At 36.6% G+C, this 16,725-nt stretch overlaps 1 protein-coding gene across 9 annotated transcripts in view; it reads left to right on the forward strand.

The window, feature by feature from the left end:
• The window catches only part of HYCC1 (hyccin PI4KA lipid kinase complex subunit 1), a 101,562-nt gene that overhangs the window by 35,162 nt on the left and 49,675 nt on the right, over positions 1 to 16,725 (forward strand). For 4 of the 9 annotated variants that reach the window (XM_058179735.1, XM_058179734.1, XM_058179737.1 and 1 more), the window contains 2 exons: positions 313 to 472; positions 13,102 to 16,684. In XM_058179735.1, coding sequence (XP_058035718.1) covers positions 313 to 472; positions 13,102 to 13,661 — 720 coding nt within the window. In that variant the 3' untranslated portion in view covers positions 13,662 to 16,684. Of the gene's footprint in view, positions 1 to 312; positions 473 to 1,529; positions 3,352 to 8,208; positions 12,316 to 13,101; positions 16,685 to 16,725 lie in introns of those variants that run through there. The other 5 variants (XR_009154798.1, XR_009154799.1, XM_058179739.1 and 2 more) reach the window with 5 other exon arrangements.

Raw genomic sequence — 16,725 nt, forward strand, 5'->3', positions numbered from 1 at the left:
GAAATAAATTGTCAGGGGAAAAAATCTATACACTGTTTAGTGGGTGGCTTAAAAAAAAAACAAGATGAGGAAATGTAATCATTAATGGGATTTGGCAATAGCTTTTAAAGTGAATGTTTTTTGTTTGAAGTCTTTAATCATCTGAACTAAAGCGGTAATTGTGAACAGATGGAAATCAAATTACTACCTCTCTTGATTTTTGTCATATCTGATGCAATTTTTGATGTATGATAAATATTGTTTCAATTCAAAATCTGATGTTAATGGGACAATCTCACCCACATTTTATTTAATTACTGTTATTTTCTTTAGGTAGCTAATGCAATAAAAGCTTCATTGCCTCAAGGTGCCATAAAATCTAACAAAGAAGGTACTAAATGTATTCAAGTTGAAATTACTCCTACAGCATCACGGATATCAAGAAATGCTGTGACCAGCATGTCTATTCGGGGCCATAGATGGAAAAGGCATGGTAAGAACTTTGGTTCTGAAAATATTAGTTATATCATAACAAAAAATTAATATTCCAAAACTGATTATCTAAAAATTGATATTCTTATTTATACTAATAAGAGATCCCATACATTATAAATGGCCAATTAACTTTTATGTTATTTTATTTCTCTAATATAAAGAGGTTTTATGTCTTTCTTTTTTTTGTTTTCATTAGCATAAGAAACCAGGCAATGCTTATTTTACAGTTCATCATACTTTATTTGTTGTCAATTAATATTATACATTATATTAAAATTCTGCTTTAACATATTCATTGCTCTTTTGATTTCAAGTATATCATTGTTTCAAAGTAATTATTTTTAAAAAAAATATTTTTAATATTTTACATTTTTAAAACTAAACACACAACAAAAGAAAACAAGAAAAAAAATCCAAAAACACATTCACTTACATCAAACTGTTTCAAAGTAATTATTGACATGATTGATTATTCATGTTATTCTTCTTAATCTAACATAAATTCCCTCAATTTTTTATTACAACAGTGTTTATAAGTATGCTGCCATTAATGAAAGTTTTATATTGATTATTGCACAGTGCTTTTGTTCTTCATGTACTATGTCTTATACATTACAGATATAGCAAACATAGTTGGAACTGCTAAGGTATTTCTATCTTTTGATATACATTCAGCACTAGAGAATGGATTCATAGACCCAATAATGATTTTGTGGCTTTAAAGTTGGATGCAGAATAGTAATAATAAATAAAATTATTAGTTTATTTGAACCATAAAGAAGATATAATTTTTAAAATAAACTACAAAGAGTTCTTTTCCTATATTTTTGATTAATGATAGGGTTAGTTGCTGTTTCTCTTTGCTATTCTGTTAAGAGCTTATAATAGAAATATTGATATATTGCTTAAAATCAATAACTAACCTGTAGTTTTGTTTTTGTATAGCTAATGTAGTTTCCAATATTTTATATAAATATAAATATACTGGAAGTCCAGAAAAGATACATATCTTGCACTTTTTAGACACTATTTTTACTACTGTTACCTTTCTGCAGGAGTCATGCTTGATGATACAGGTGCTGAAGTTCAAGAGGCAATGGTTAGGACAAGTGTTTGCTGCAGCAGATAAAAAATAAGGCAAGAGGCTTGGTAGTATTAGTAAAGCAACTGATTGCAATAGAGATGAAAGTTATTCTATTAAGAAGAAGGATAATTTGCAATGTATGCAAGCATTGCTGCAGATCCTTAAGTATCCAAATATATTGGATGCTCTTCCCTTCAGGAAAATAATTTCATAATGTAACAAAAAGAAGAGAAAATGAAGTACAGTTTTTCTCCTGGTGGAGGATTTGGGGGCTATTTTATAGATTAATTTTCTATGAAATTACCTTGATTTATTACAAATACATTTAAGAGCTTCTACATACTTCTAATTATTTCTGCTGGAAAGGAGCCTGCATCCAACAGTTAGAACCTGGCTTGTTAGGAGAACAAGTCTAGAATTTTAGTTTAGTTAAACAAATATTGACTTGTTCAATGTTCTGCTGGCAGAACAATAGTGGGAACAATAGAAAAATGTGTGCCAGGATATTTGTTTGATTATTGTATGACTAAATTTTGAATACTGTTAATTATCTGTGATATGTGAACCACAATATGAAAGGAAATGTGGAGATATCTTTTTTAAATGTTGATTGATAATTCAGAAGAAAGTAAAATTTTGTTCCAAGATAAACTATAATTCAAGAGATAAGTACTTTCACTTTTAGATTTGCTTTCCATATTTAGTATAATCATTTATTACTTTGAAAAGGGGTGGCATCTTCTTGGTTTTTCAATATTTCTATCTCAATTTTTGAAGTTGATTAGGACTTGAGTTCTTTGGATTACTGTATTTTTCGGTGTATAAAAAGAGGGTGAAAATCTGGGTGCGTCTTATACGCCGAATGCACCCCCACCTCCCCGCCACCCCCCCACCCTTCAGAGGTTGTTGGCCTAAAATCCCCGCTGCTGCATTTTCCTGAGGACACGCGGCTGTGCGAATTGCATCGGGGAGGAAAACACGATGTATGGAGGCAACACTCTTTTTCCTCCCAGATTGCCTGAAGCAATTTGCAAAGGTGTGCGTCCTCCTCCTCCTTTTCTGCAAATTGCTTCTGAGAACTGAGAAAAAACCCGCCGGAAAACACCATGCAGGGAGGCAACGCTTCGGGCAATCGGGGAGGAAGAAGAGCGTTGCCACCCTACATGGCGTTTTCCGGCGTTTTTTTCCTCAATTCTCAGAAGCAATTTGCAGAAGAGGACGGCATGCGGCTTTGTTGAACGTGACCCGGCCACGGCTCTCATCCACTGCATAGGGCAATGGGATGCGCAGGTGGTAGGCAGCAGAGCGCTGCGAGTTCAGCTGGAGTTCCTGGCCACAGATCTCCAACTGGGCCTGGGCAGCAGAACTGAGCAATGTCAGTTCAATGGTCATTACCAACTCGCGGGGGACCGGCTAGGCGCCGAGTCCTGGCTGTTGCAATAATCCTGAAGGTCCATGTAGGAGTGGTGCCAGAGACCCCACTGCGGAGTGGTGGCAGGCAGGGCTGGCTTGGGCGGAGGGGGTCTCGGAGCTTCGTACTGCGGGCTGGGCGGCGGACAGACGTAGGGCGAAGGGAAAGGCAGCATGAGGGAATTGTCTGGCTCTCCAGCCTCTTCTGGGGGCGGTTGACTCCTGCAACAGCGTCCGGAGCAGCGTGGCCTTCGGGATGCCCTTATACTTGATGCGGTTTTTTTTAAATTATTATTTGCATTTATATCCCGCCCTTCTCCGAAGACTCAGGGCGGCTTACACTATGTCAAGCAATAGTCTTCATCCATTTGTATATTACAGAGGTTCCCAATCTTTTTCGGTACATCCGATTTTTTTTAATTTTTGTCTGTTTTTCTGAATCTTTTTCTGAAAGCTGAAATCTTTCCTGTTAACTTTAAAATGTGCATATTGCCTCCTTGTAAAGAGATTCAACACATTCAACTTTTCAAAGATATCACATAGGTATGTGAGTTTAATCAAAAGTCTGTTTCTACAAAGTGTTTGGCATACTCATGTTTTGCTGATGGACGCCATCTCCTTTGATGGGAGCGGCCTCTGTGGAACTTTCCCAGGCGTGGGGTCCCTGCTTGGTCTCGGAGTTTGGCCTCTCGCGATCCCCTTGTTCCCTCGGGTCTCCGCCTTGTGGAGGAGGTGGCTGTTCTCGCCTCCAGCCTGGCTCACCTGGGAGGAACTAACGGGTGGTTTTGCTATTTTCGCGCAGCCCTCTTTCCCGATGCCGTCGGCGTGGTGGCGCGGCCGTGTTGGGCAGCGTGTCGGGTGGAATACGATGTCGCAGGGGCATGGCCCATGCAGCTGTTTGCGGCTCAGTTCCTGCGGCCCAGCTCTAAAGAGTGTGGCAGTAACCAGCAGGAACCTTCAGGATCTGGCCAAGCTCTGGCCTCCCGATTAGCTGGTTGCTGCAGATGTTGATGTAATAGCGCCTGGCTCTACCAGCCTGGCTCATGCGCAGGACCCAAGACATATGTATTTGATAATATGTATTTTAGGCTACCCAATCTGGGCTGCAAAAATTTGAACTGCTGAAATCTTTTATGTACTCCCTTCTGGGAGTCACTGAACTTTGAAAACACAGCTAGTGCAGCCCTTGGCTTTTGAGTTGTCTCGAGTTGCGTGTGCGAGTCCCTCGCTGCGGCCGTGTCCGGCTTTGTGCATCTGGGATCTCGCGGCACCGCATTATGGAGCGGACTGCTCTCTCATGCCCCTCAGGAGTGTGGCGCTGCTCCTGGGGAGCCGCTCACAGTTTGGGAATCATTGGTATATTATATACAAAGTTAACTTATTGCCCCCAACAATCTAGGTCCTCATTTTACCTACCTTATAAAGGATGGAAGGCTGAGTCAACCTTGGGCCTGGTGGGACTTGAACCTGCCGTAATTGCAAGCAGCTGCTGTTAATAACAGACTGCATTAGTCTGTTGAGCCACCAGAGGCCCTCTGGTGGTTGAGGGGGACGGCATTGGTGTGGTCCAGTTGTGGGGAGAAATTTTTCTCTATTGCCTTCAAGGCCATGTCGTTCACCAGGTGGCAGAATTGGGTCATGCGGCCAGCCAAGCTCAGGGTGTGCGGGTGGAATACGATGTCGCAGGGGGCATGGCCCATGCAGCTGTTTGCGGCTCAGTTCCTTGCGGCCCAGCTCTAAAGAGTGTGGCAGTAACCAGCAGGAACCTTCAGGATCTGGCCGAAGCTCTGGTCTCCCGATTAGCTGGTTGCTGCAGATGTTGATGTAATAGCGCCTGGCTCTACCAGCCTGGCTCATGCGCAGGACCCAAGACATATGTATTTGATAATATGTATTTTAGGCTACCCAATCTGGGCTGCAAAAATTTGAACTGCTGAAATCTTTTATGTACTCCCTTCTGGGGGGGTCACTGAACTTTGAAAACACAGCTAGTGCAGCCCTTGTGCTTTATTGTTTTTAAATAACTTGCAGGTTCTTCAAATATTTCTGAACTCCACTCCCCGTCAAATCCAACCAGCATTGATAGAGATAAACAAACTAGGAACTGCCTTTTTACATAATTAATATTAATCAGTTAAATATTAATTGATCTTAATTGTGAATAGCAATCATATTAATTAAATCAGTTTGGCACAAGATTTTACACACATTTTAAAAAACAAGAAAAAAAGAATTCTGCCTCTGCCTACCAGCATCAGGATCATGGTAGGCAGAGGCAGAATTCTTTTTTCTTGTTTCCTCCACACCAAAAAAAAATTAAGGTGCGTCTTATACTCTGGTGCGTCTTATACACTGGTGCGTCTTATACTCTGGTGCGTCTTATACTCTGGTGCGTCTTATACTCTGGTGCGTCTTATACTCTGGTGCGTCTTATACTCTGGTGCATCTGGGATCTCGCGGCACCGCATGTACATAACGTTTTTCTGCCCCTCAGGAGTGGCGCTGCTCCTGGGGAGCCGCGGCTCACAGTTTGGGAATCACTGGTATATTATATACAAAGTTAACTTATTGCCCCCAACAATCTAGGTCCTCATTTTACCTACCTTATAAAGGATGGAAGGCTGAGTCAACCTTGGGCCTGGTGGGACTTGAACCTGCCGTAATTGCAAGCAGCTGCTGTTAATAACAGACTGCATTAGTCTGTTGAGCCACCAGAGGCCCTCTGGTGGTTGAGGGGGACGGCATTGGTGTGGTCCAGTTGTGGGGAGAAATTTTTCTCTATTGCCTTCAAGGCCATGTCGTTCACCAGGTGGCAGAATTGGGTCATGCGGCCAGCCAAGCTCAGGGTGCGGGTGGAATACGATGTCGCAGGGGGCATGGCCCATGCAGCTGTTTGCGGCTCAGTTCCTTGCGGCCCAGCTCTAAAGAGTGTGGCAGTAACCAGCAGGAACCTTCAGGATCTGGCCGAAGCTCTGGCCTCCCGATTAGCTGGTTGCTGCAGATGTTGATGTAATAGCGCCTGGCTCTACCAGCCTGGCTCATGCGCAGGACCCAAGACATATGTATTTGATAATATGTATTTTAGGCTACCCAATCTGGGCTGCAAAAATTTGAACTGCTGAAATCTTTTATGTACTCCCTTCTGGGGGAGTCACTGAACTTTGAAAACACAGCTAGTGCAGCCCTTGTGCTTTATTGTTTTTAAATAACTTGCAGGTTCTTCAAATATTTCTGAACTCCACTCCCCGTCAAATCCAACCAGCATTGATAGAGATAAACAAACTAGGAACTGCCTTTTTACATAATTAATATTAATCAGTTAAATATTAATTGATCTTAATTGTGAATAGCCATCATATTAATTAAATCAGTTTGGCACAAGATTTTACACACATTTTAAAAAACAAGAAAAAAAGAATTCTGCCTCTGTCTACCAGCATCAGGATCATGGTAGGCAGAGGCAGAATTCTTTTTTTCTTGTTTTCCCTCCACACCAAAAAAAAATTAAGGTGCGTCTTATACTCTGGTGCGTCTTATACACTGAAAAATACGGTACATATCCCTTAAGATCTGGACTAAAAAGACCTGATTACCTATTCTAGCTTAATATACAATGCAATTGTGAGATGGAATTATTCATTGAACTGTATCATTGAGATCCAGACAAAATACCAAGAAGCATCTTTAAGAAAATCATGTGGAGAAATTATGTTTTGAGAAAATGATAGGTTTTTTTTTCCTGTTTTCAGAAACATGTTTTATGCTCTATCTTATTCAAAAGTACTGGTTTCTACTGATCTCTCTTCAATCAGTTGATTACATATATATCTATTTCAGAATTAGAAAGAATACTTGATTTGGTGTTTATTTTTCCTTATGGATTATAATAGAATATTAGAACCTCTAGGCCAGGGGTCACCAATCTTTCGGACCTCGGACCACTAAATCCATAATTTTAAATCCCACAGACCACTGATATGATTTGCATAATGACCGTCTGGGTGGGGGTGGCTAGGTGGTCATATGCCTGGGTGGGCGTGGCTTGGCCAACTTGATGTCACTCACATCGAGGGGCACCTCACCGGACTCTACTCACCCCTCTCCTGCTAGTTACTCCTTGCCTTCCCACCCAGGCTTCTTAAGGCCCCAACAGGAAGCAGTTGTTGGAACTAAGCAGCCACCACAAGGAACAGTTGGCAAAACAGCTCAGTTCAAATTGGATCTGACCGAGAAGGAGGCTCAGCAGAAGCATCTCACTGAGGACTAGGAGCAAAGGCTTTTCAAGCAGAGGGAAGACCTGCGGGAGTGCAAGGCCAGGTACCAGCGTCTGGAGGCTCAGTGGGCTGAGATGGTCAGCCAGTTCCAGACCATGATGCAGTCCCACTGGAACAAGGCCCTCAGGCTTTTTGCCATCGGCGGCACTTTCCTCCAGCCTTCGCCCAAAGTTCTGCACCAGGAGGCTGAAGCAGACCCCAAGTCGGAATTTCTTACCCCCCTCCAACCCGCACAAAAAGACCCTGAAAGGGGAGACTCTCTGCAGCAACACAAATATTCATTGCACATATCTGGCCCAGAGGTCCTGATTTAGTGCAGTATAAAAATGCAAATAATTCTTCTGCGGACCACCAAAATTTTCTTGCGGACCACCAGTGGTCCAGGGACCACCAGTTGGTGACCGCTGCTCTAGGCGGCTTAATTTTTTCTCTCTATAGTACAGCATCTGAACATTCACATTGTATTATAAGGTAAATTAATGCACATATTGGTAAGGACAAAATTGAACAGAACTCTTCAATTACCTAAAATTGATGCTTTGCCCTTAAACTGTGGTACTGTGACACAAAGTAAAGTTTGCAAGATGTGGAAATCAGACAAACTGTACTTAGATCATTAAAGTATAGACTAATGAGAATTTTGTGGTAAACAATGGTAATACTGATTGGAATCATTAATCCCTCTTTAAAATCCCTCTTTAACATTAATTCTGTATTAATGTTAAAGCAAAGAAACCAAAGAAAATTAAAAGAAAAATTGGAATTTCTTTCTTATTATTTAATTCCAGTGGAATCAGAGAATGAGTGAATGAATGTATGCATATATGCATCACTGGGAAAAAACAAGTTAAATATAAATACCATCTGAGGTTAGATGCTATAATTAAAAAAACCCAGGTAGATAATATTTTCCTTCTGCTATTTGGTATTCATACAGGTTTTTTTAAATTTTATTTCCATGTGCAGCTTCAGCTATCTTGTAAACTATGGCTTATGCAGAATGCCTGGATCAGTACAAGTACTGTATGTGACCTCACCATTGTTTTAAAGCAATTTTCACTTTGTGTGACATAGTTCAGTTATAGAAGAAGAAAAGCATCTTTCCTGTACATTTCATAACATTCTGCGAAAAAGAATGGAGTTGAGAATTTGCAACAGAAAATCACAACCCGTTACAGGTAGACTTCAGAGATAAACCCAGCTTTAATAGTGGTTGGAGAGTGCAGAGAAGAAAGAGGGTATCAAAAGGAGAAAGGCACCCTGTCTCAGGAAGATTGGAAAGATGTTTTTACTTTGTTCCTTAAAATATCAGGCATTTGGAATGCCATGGAAGTAATGGAAATTCCATGAATCCATATTTGACCTATAAGATAAAAACAGTATTGCTACGCTTCAGGTTCTATCATTATTACATAGTGCTATCTTGTGGAGCTTAAGGTCCAGATAGTAACAGCTTTGTTGATTCTCAAAAGACCTGACTTTTTGTTCAGATTTTGGGATTTTGGGATATTTATATTTATATAAATAAATGATAAGTAGCTTGCTGACAAGCAGCCTGATGTACTATGCACTATAAATTTTATTAAAAATAGCACCATTGCTAAATTTTATTAAATTTTTTATTAAAAATAGCACCATTGCTCCCAATTGTGGGCATGGGAGTTCTAGTCAAAACCGCTTAGAAACCTGGTGCAATACAGTAGGTTCAAAGCATTTTTTATTTTCCAGTAGCAGTCTTATTGAATGGCAATCAGTTACCAAAAGGGGATGTTTATATAGAGATATCTATTCTTATTTAATCAGTTAAATCCAGATTTGTAAACATCTTCTGAAAAGATCTTTCATAATTGAATTCTGTAATATGTTAAATCATTTTCCATTTGATAGTCAGGTGCTTACTTTGTAAAAAGGCTTATGATGACTCAATACTTTTCACTTCCCTTTTCCTTTTCCTTTAAAAAGTGGTTTTGACTGTGTTTATATAGCATCTACACATACTTTTTTAATTTGGCAGAGTGTTTCATTTTTAAAAGATTTATGTTCTTGCCACAACTTTCATTTATTAGAGCTTGCTTTTAGTCAAACTCACTGTCCCATTTATTCTTCAGCTATTTCACCTGAAACTATCCTATATACTCAGCTATCTTTTATACTCATGGATTGTTTTTACTTTTTTTCATCTTCCCATGTCCTTTTCTAATACATAATGACTTAGAAATCAATAAATAACAAGTACATTGACCCTTCATATACAGAAACAAAATCCTTCTAAAGTAATCTGAATTGAGTTGGAAGTATGATGTGGTCTGAAGCAATGTAGAGGGCATTTGCGCAAAAAAGAAAAGAAAAAGCAATGACTGTGCCCATTACATTTAATTTTCATTTCATGTAAAACCTTTGAGAAGCAGGAAGGAAAGAATAATAGAGAAGTTTGTATTCTAAGGAAATCTCTTTAGTAGTTCCCCGATTACCCTATATGTTTCAGTTTTGAATCCACCCATAGTCCATTGGAGTTGGGTGGCTACTAAATTCAAAAGAAGGAAAGGGAGGGAGAAGGGAGGTGTAAACTTGAATCACATTCTTTTTGTAGTCATCCATTTTGTCCCAAAAAAACAAACAAACTATAGGCCTCATTCTAAATCTCTTTAAAGAAGTTAGAGTGCCATTATCCAAAATTCTATCATGTATAAAATTGGATAATTTCATACCCTCAGAAGTGTCTATAGCTGTATATTTTTCTGTTAAAAAGCTATAGCTATTTGTGGATTTTCCAGGAAGTTAACAGAAAGTATGGAAATTTGATGACCTGGTCTATTTCCTGAATTGCCAAATCAGACCAAATCCAAATATGGTCAGTGCCCATCACTTATTCTGAATATTTCAGTTCAGTACATAACTATACAACTGTGAGGTCATTGTAACTAGTCAAATGTGTGCTGAAAGTATCAATCATCAAATACTGTAAAATAAGTGATATGTGAGTTATAGATCATATATCCAAAATGCAGAGTCTTCATGAATTAGGGCAATTGTGATAAAGGAATCCTGCTATTTATATTTCTTTTTCAATAGTACAATCTTTCTATAAATCAAACTCAATAACTTAGAGATTCATAAAGAAAAATATTTTTAATATGTAATATGTGTCCAAATGACACATTTACAATATTTATAATTTCTTATTGATATTTGCATTGGAAAGTGTGCTATCATTAGTTAAGATACTGTGCAGGTTTTATAATACAAGGGTATTAATAAAAAATAATTGCTACCAACCTGCCTTCCATTGAGCACCTGTATACTGCATGAATCAAGAGAGGGCTGTGAAAATATTTACAGATCCCTCACATCCTGTTTCAACTCCTACCATTAAAATGACGCTATAGAGCACTGCACACCAGAACAACTAGACACAAGAACAGTTTTTTCCCGAAGGCCATCACTCTGCTAAACAAATAATTCCCTCAACGCTGTCAAACTATTTACTAAATCTACACTACTATTAATCTTCTCATCGTTTCCATCACCAATTTCCACTTATGACTGTAACTTTGTTGTTGGCAATCCTTATGATTTATATTGATATATTGACCATCATTTATGTTGTAAATGTTGTACCTTGATGAAGGTATTTTTTTCTTTTTATGTGCTGAGAGCATATGCACCAAAACAAATTCCTTGTGTGTCCAATCACACTTGGCCAATAAATTCTATTCTATTCTATTCTATTCTATTCTATTCTATTCTATTCTATTCTATTCTATTCTATTCTATTTAAACTCTATTCTATTAGAAATAACTTTAGAATTCATTGAATAAAAACATAGTATTTTGGGAAATATTGTAACATTGATTTGATTAAAGCATTCATTTGTTTAATCTGCATTTTATCTTATTTGTTTAATTTTATGCATTTATTTGCTATAGAAATAGAAAGATAGAAGAGATGTGTGATATAAAGTATGCAGCCTTCACACTTTAGTCTTAATAAAGCCTTATTTGTCTTCCTTACTTCCCAGTGTATATACAGGCAATCCACAAAGAAAGTCTGGAAAATGGGAAGATTGATTGCATTGTCTCCTCTCTGCTGTATGCTACTAGTGATAACAAGATAAATGATATGGACATGAGTCCTTGTGAGGAAGCACCACACTGTAATACAGCGTAGATGGCAAGAAAGAGAGCTTTATAATCTGTTGGAATTCAGAAAGATAGAAACCTGTGAATTTTCAAAAAGAATATTTTTCTTTTATAATTTGAATCTGCACATTTTAGAAAATTGTCCTGCTGTAATAATGCAAAAATAATTTGAATATGACAAAATCACTAGTTTGGTTCTGAGATACTAATGTGGTTTACTTGGTTCTCAGAACCAAGTAAAATATTCCTTATACTGTTACTGGATATATTTAAAAAGTAACTGTAAAGTAAATGTTAATGTATTTATATACTGAACTACTTTGTATGTAGCAGGTACTTTTTTCAGTTGAGTTCGACTCCAAAGAGTTCATTTTTAATTTTATGATACTACAACCTATATTCCATCCCATTTTCAGAAACATTATATGACTTAGTATCTCTAGACATTAAGAGCTCCCTTTACTAATGACAGGCCAGGAAATTAAATCTCGACTTTGAAACCTTCAGATTATTAGGTTTTCTCTCCAGTTCGTGTCTTTTTGTTTGTCTCCATGGTTTTTGTTTCAGCCATCTTTTTTCTTTCTTTCTTTCTTTTTCTTTCTTTCTTTTTCTTTTTTGTCTTATTCATTTTTAATTCTAGAGCAACCAGATAATACTAATGACACTACTGAATCGGGCAACTTTGTTATACCCGAGATTAGTGTCACAAATGTGGCTGGAGAGAGAACCAGGAATGGGGAAAAAAACAGAATGCCAGGAGAGAGTGATCAACATATTCAGGGTGTACAGGAAATTCCTACAGAGCCTAGAGTTGACAGCAAAGGCTTGCCAGAGATCAGGAGGCAAAAATCTGTAAGAAAAATTATGGAGGATGGAGTAAGCTCACCTGGCAGAATGCAATTTTAGCAGAGCACTTGTAGCTACATTCAAAAGGTATCAATTGAAAGGTCATGACTGCATGTTTTGAAGATTTTAGTAATCAACAATAGACATTTGCATGTACTTTTAGTCAAACACAACTGCATGCTTTACACATAGAGCTGATCTGTGCTCCACATATTGATAGCATGCTGACAACAAATATATTTATCTTAGCTTGGGAAATCACAGTGAGAGATTTCAAATTTCATTAATGTTCAGCTTGGACTTTTCAGTTCTGAGTCATTCCAGCATTTTTATTTTACACATTTGAAAAAACCCTTTTTTTCAAGTGTACATAAACAATATCAATTCATTTTAATGTTTTCCCATTTGTTACATTATACGCTCCAGTGTGTTCAGTTTCCAGAATCATCACCAAATTTAACTCTTTTAGTACAGAATGTGACCATTCAGCCATTTAAATATGAAACACAACTGGATTTGCTAAAAATGTGAGCACCTGCAGTTGATGCCCTATTGGCTAGTCTGCTGTTCTGATTATCTATTTCCATGATTATTTTGCTGTCTGTAGTACATAGATGCCTTGCTCATAAATGGGTTTACTCCTCTTTCTAGCTGTTATAGATCTAACCTCTTCTGAATCTTGCATGAATAACAGGCGCTTTAAAAAAATCACACAATGAGATTGTAAGCATGCTTTCTGTTTCTTTATATTTTATTGTAATATATTACACTGATATAATAGATGAATTTCTTGTCTGCTCTTAAATCTTTTGCTTGAATAGAAAGCTCTATCAAGAACCAATGAAATATATACAGTGTTCTGTCTCCATGCAGGTAACGAATTAGGAATTCCAGAGGAAGAATTAATAGAAGCATCTGAAGTTGATGAAGGTTTTTACTCTAGAGCTACTTCTACTACAAGTCATTCTGTTTCATCAAAAAGTAGCAGCAACACCAGTAATAAAACAATAATGGGCAAGAGTCAACGAAGGCCTGGAGGAAACAAAGTTGGAGGAAAAGAAAAAGATATAAGTGCTGAATCCTACAAAGAACATTTATCTCACAAACAAAGTCAGAGGGCACTGAGTGAAAATCTAGAGCTTCTCTCTTTAAAAAGGCTGACCCTAACTAGCAGCCAATCCTTGCCAAAATCAGGGAGTCATAGCTTGGCTAGAACTAGCACTACTCTTTTTAGTAAATCCTTTGAGCAGGTCTGTGGTGGTGTGATCCCAAGTAATCATAATGGCACAGAAACAAACAGGCTTTCAGTGTGCAGCTTGCAAGAAGGAAATCTGATATTTGAAACTGAAAAAATAGACCTTACGGTTCCAAACAAACAATCTAATCAGCAGCGACTACCTACTATCAGCATTACTGTCTCAACAGACCAATAACCTCCTAACTAATGTTGCTGTGTAGAAGAGGGGCCATTCAATGATGGTACCACATATTAGGATCCCTCAAGCTCTTTTTTTAGTCAACTAAACTGCTTCAAGTTACTTTTGTTTTCCAATAGTAAAACCTAAATTCTTTCAATGATTTAATATTAAAATGGAATAATATGGATCATTCAAGTAAATACTTTATAATATTGATGTTTTAACATGTGGGAAAATTTAGAATTAATTTGCTCAGCAGGTAAGTTGTATTGGAGAATGATTGTGTGATTGGCCTAGCAGATGAAATCTTTAGTATCACTGTGCTATTTCTGGGTGCTGAACTTTATTTCAGTCATTATTAGATGTGGCCTAGAATTGGTTTGCCAGTTCCATACTTAAAAGCAAGAACCTTCTTTCTTAGGCACCCTGATACAGGTCAGTTTAAGTAGCAGCTGATATTTGAAAAACAATATTCAAATCTGTGTAGACAATCTGTTATTAAAAAAAATTAACATGTTATTATTGGGCCAATACTGAACAATGTGTGTTCAAGCCACTATTTTCAAATCGTAACTATGAAAATAGCTATAGTATTCCAGTATATGCAAATAGTTTCTGCCCTTAGTAACAGCAATGAATATTTTACAATATACAGCATGTACTGTACATATATTATTATTTTCTAATACTATTAAGATATTTTTTTAACCTTTTCCATCATCTCAGACCTAGACAGTTAATACTTTGTGCGGGTCTGTCTTGATATGATTGATCCAGCTGCCAAAAGTATATTGGCTGTCCCATTTAAACTATGACTAAAATGGGTGCAATTCATTGTTTGTATTACTTTATATGTACAGGCAGTAGTGGTATTGTAAAACTATTTTGGGCTTAGAACATGGATGTCAAACCCGTGATATCACATCATCACATGATTTGCCTCCCCTTCACTAAACCAGGTGTGGGTTTGGCCAGTGCGTGTCACATCTGGCCTGCAGGCCGCGAATTTGACACTCCTGGCTTAGAATATACAGTAGGTTTTGGCATAGTGCAGAAGAAGATCAGTTGAAAGAGTAAAAAGTTATCATCTTCATCTGGAACAGACTACAGTTCTACTTTTATAGTGCCAGTGAATTCAAAATGATTAGGGTGACACTTATTTTTTGGCGTTAAGAGTCTGTAAACCAACCCAAGAAACAATAGTACAATATTTTCTTCTGAAATTGAACAGATATATTAATCTAAAATATTTTAGTATTTTTAAAAGTAGTGTGGATTAGAATTATTTTTGATTTTACTCCTTACTTTCATCAAACTGGTTTTAAAATTGCATCACATTTAAATCATAAGCTTTACACTATATGTAAATTAGGTCATGATGATTAACAGATGATACAATATTTTGGAAGGGAAAAAAAAGTTTTATCTTCTTAAAATACAACCTGGCATTTTTATTTTTGCATAGCCATATTGATAATTTCTCCAAATTTGAACTCTCCTCCTCTGCTTTCAGCTAATTAGTTTATAACAACTTCTGGGAGATTAAAAAATGTATATGAACATTGGCATCAAATTCTAGTGCTTCCAACATGTTCATGAAACTTTGAATCCTTGTGCAAGAGTAACATTGCTTATTTTTATTCCTCCCACCCACTGCTTTTTGCAGTGTTGCTTTTCAACAAAACACTTTCTAACAAAAGATTTTATACTTCTGTTTTTAAGCAAGAAGCAGCTTGATAGACTGTTTTTATATTAACTGTACCATGTAGTTAGAAATTCTATTTGTATTCAAAGAGAGACTTCAAATTTCCAGAGACCCAATTTTTTAATAAATGGTAGCTTTTTTTTTTTTTTTTGCAATTGTTTATATTTAACATTTTTGGAAACTCCATTTTCTGAAATATCTGAAATTTAAAATGGACAAAACCTAACTAATTTTATGAAATCTCTGGGATGTTTATTATAACAGTATTAATTCATCCTTCTACAATTTTCTACATATTTTATGGCATTGTATTAAACATTTATTTTGAATAATTAGTTTCTGTGCAGGAATATACAGCCATTGTAGATGAAAGCTATTTGAATTTCTCTTATAGTTCATTATTTAAAATTCCAGAAGATACAAGTAAAATATTTATAGTACTAAAGTTTTAGGACTCTAGAAAACATTTTTGTTTGAGTAAAAACTACTTTTTTTAATACATTCAAATAATTTAGAATTTCCCCAACAGATGATGGAATAAAAAATCTATGAATTTAAGTTGCTCAAATATCTTTGAACAAGCATATGTGCAGCTAATATTCTACATGGTAATGATATATATAAATGTATTGTGCATTTGGATAGTTAATTACATTTATGCACAATCAACATTGAAAGAGTGAAAACCCAGAAAATATGAAATTCATATGCATAGTAGATTGTACTAATAAAATGTTTCTCATAACTTTGGAAAAGCACAATGTATTGAAATATTTTAGCAGAATATTAATGAGGTATTCATATTTTGATTGAGTGCAATATATGAATAATTTTTTGTGATTGACATTCTTGGTTTTCATATGTTAAGCTGAACATGAAGTAGATTTTTCTGTGGTACAGTAACTCTAGACTTTTGTAAAGATCCCTTTCTATTTATTGAATATATAAATTAGTTCTGTGAATTTTTCAACAATTTGCCATTTACAAGGATGAATACCACTTAATAAACTATTAACAGTATAAAACAACAAAATGTGCTATCCACTTTTGCAGTATACACTTGTGACCATATCTTGTTTTAATCAAGTGTTTTCTGTATTTTAATAAATAAACTGTTTAGTTAAAGTTTGTATTTCCATGATAAAGCTCTCACCTTTAACATTGATTTACTTAGTTTGTAAATATTGTTTTTAGTTACTGAAATAGTTTACATTGATGATGAGATGATGATGATGTAAGTACCTGTCATATTGGATTTGAGCAGTATTGGAATTGCAAATGGTGAGAGACTAACCCACTTACTCATGATCCCAATAAAAAACAGTCCTCTGTTTTTGTTTGCTTATTTTATCCATGGCTTACAGTTTATTGCTT

The sequence above is a fragment of the Ahaetulla prasina genome, chromosome 4 (assembly GCF_028640845.1).
Source record: "Ahaetulla prasina isolate Xishuangbanna chromosome 4, ASM2864084v1, whole genome shotgun sequence".
In the NCBI taxonomy this organism is placed as follows: domain Eukaryota; kingdom Metazoa; phylum Chordata; class Lepidosauria; order Squamata; family Colubridae; genus Ahaetulla; species Ahaetulla prasina.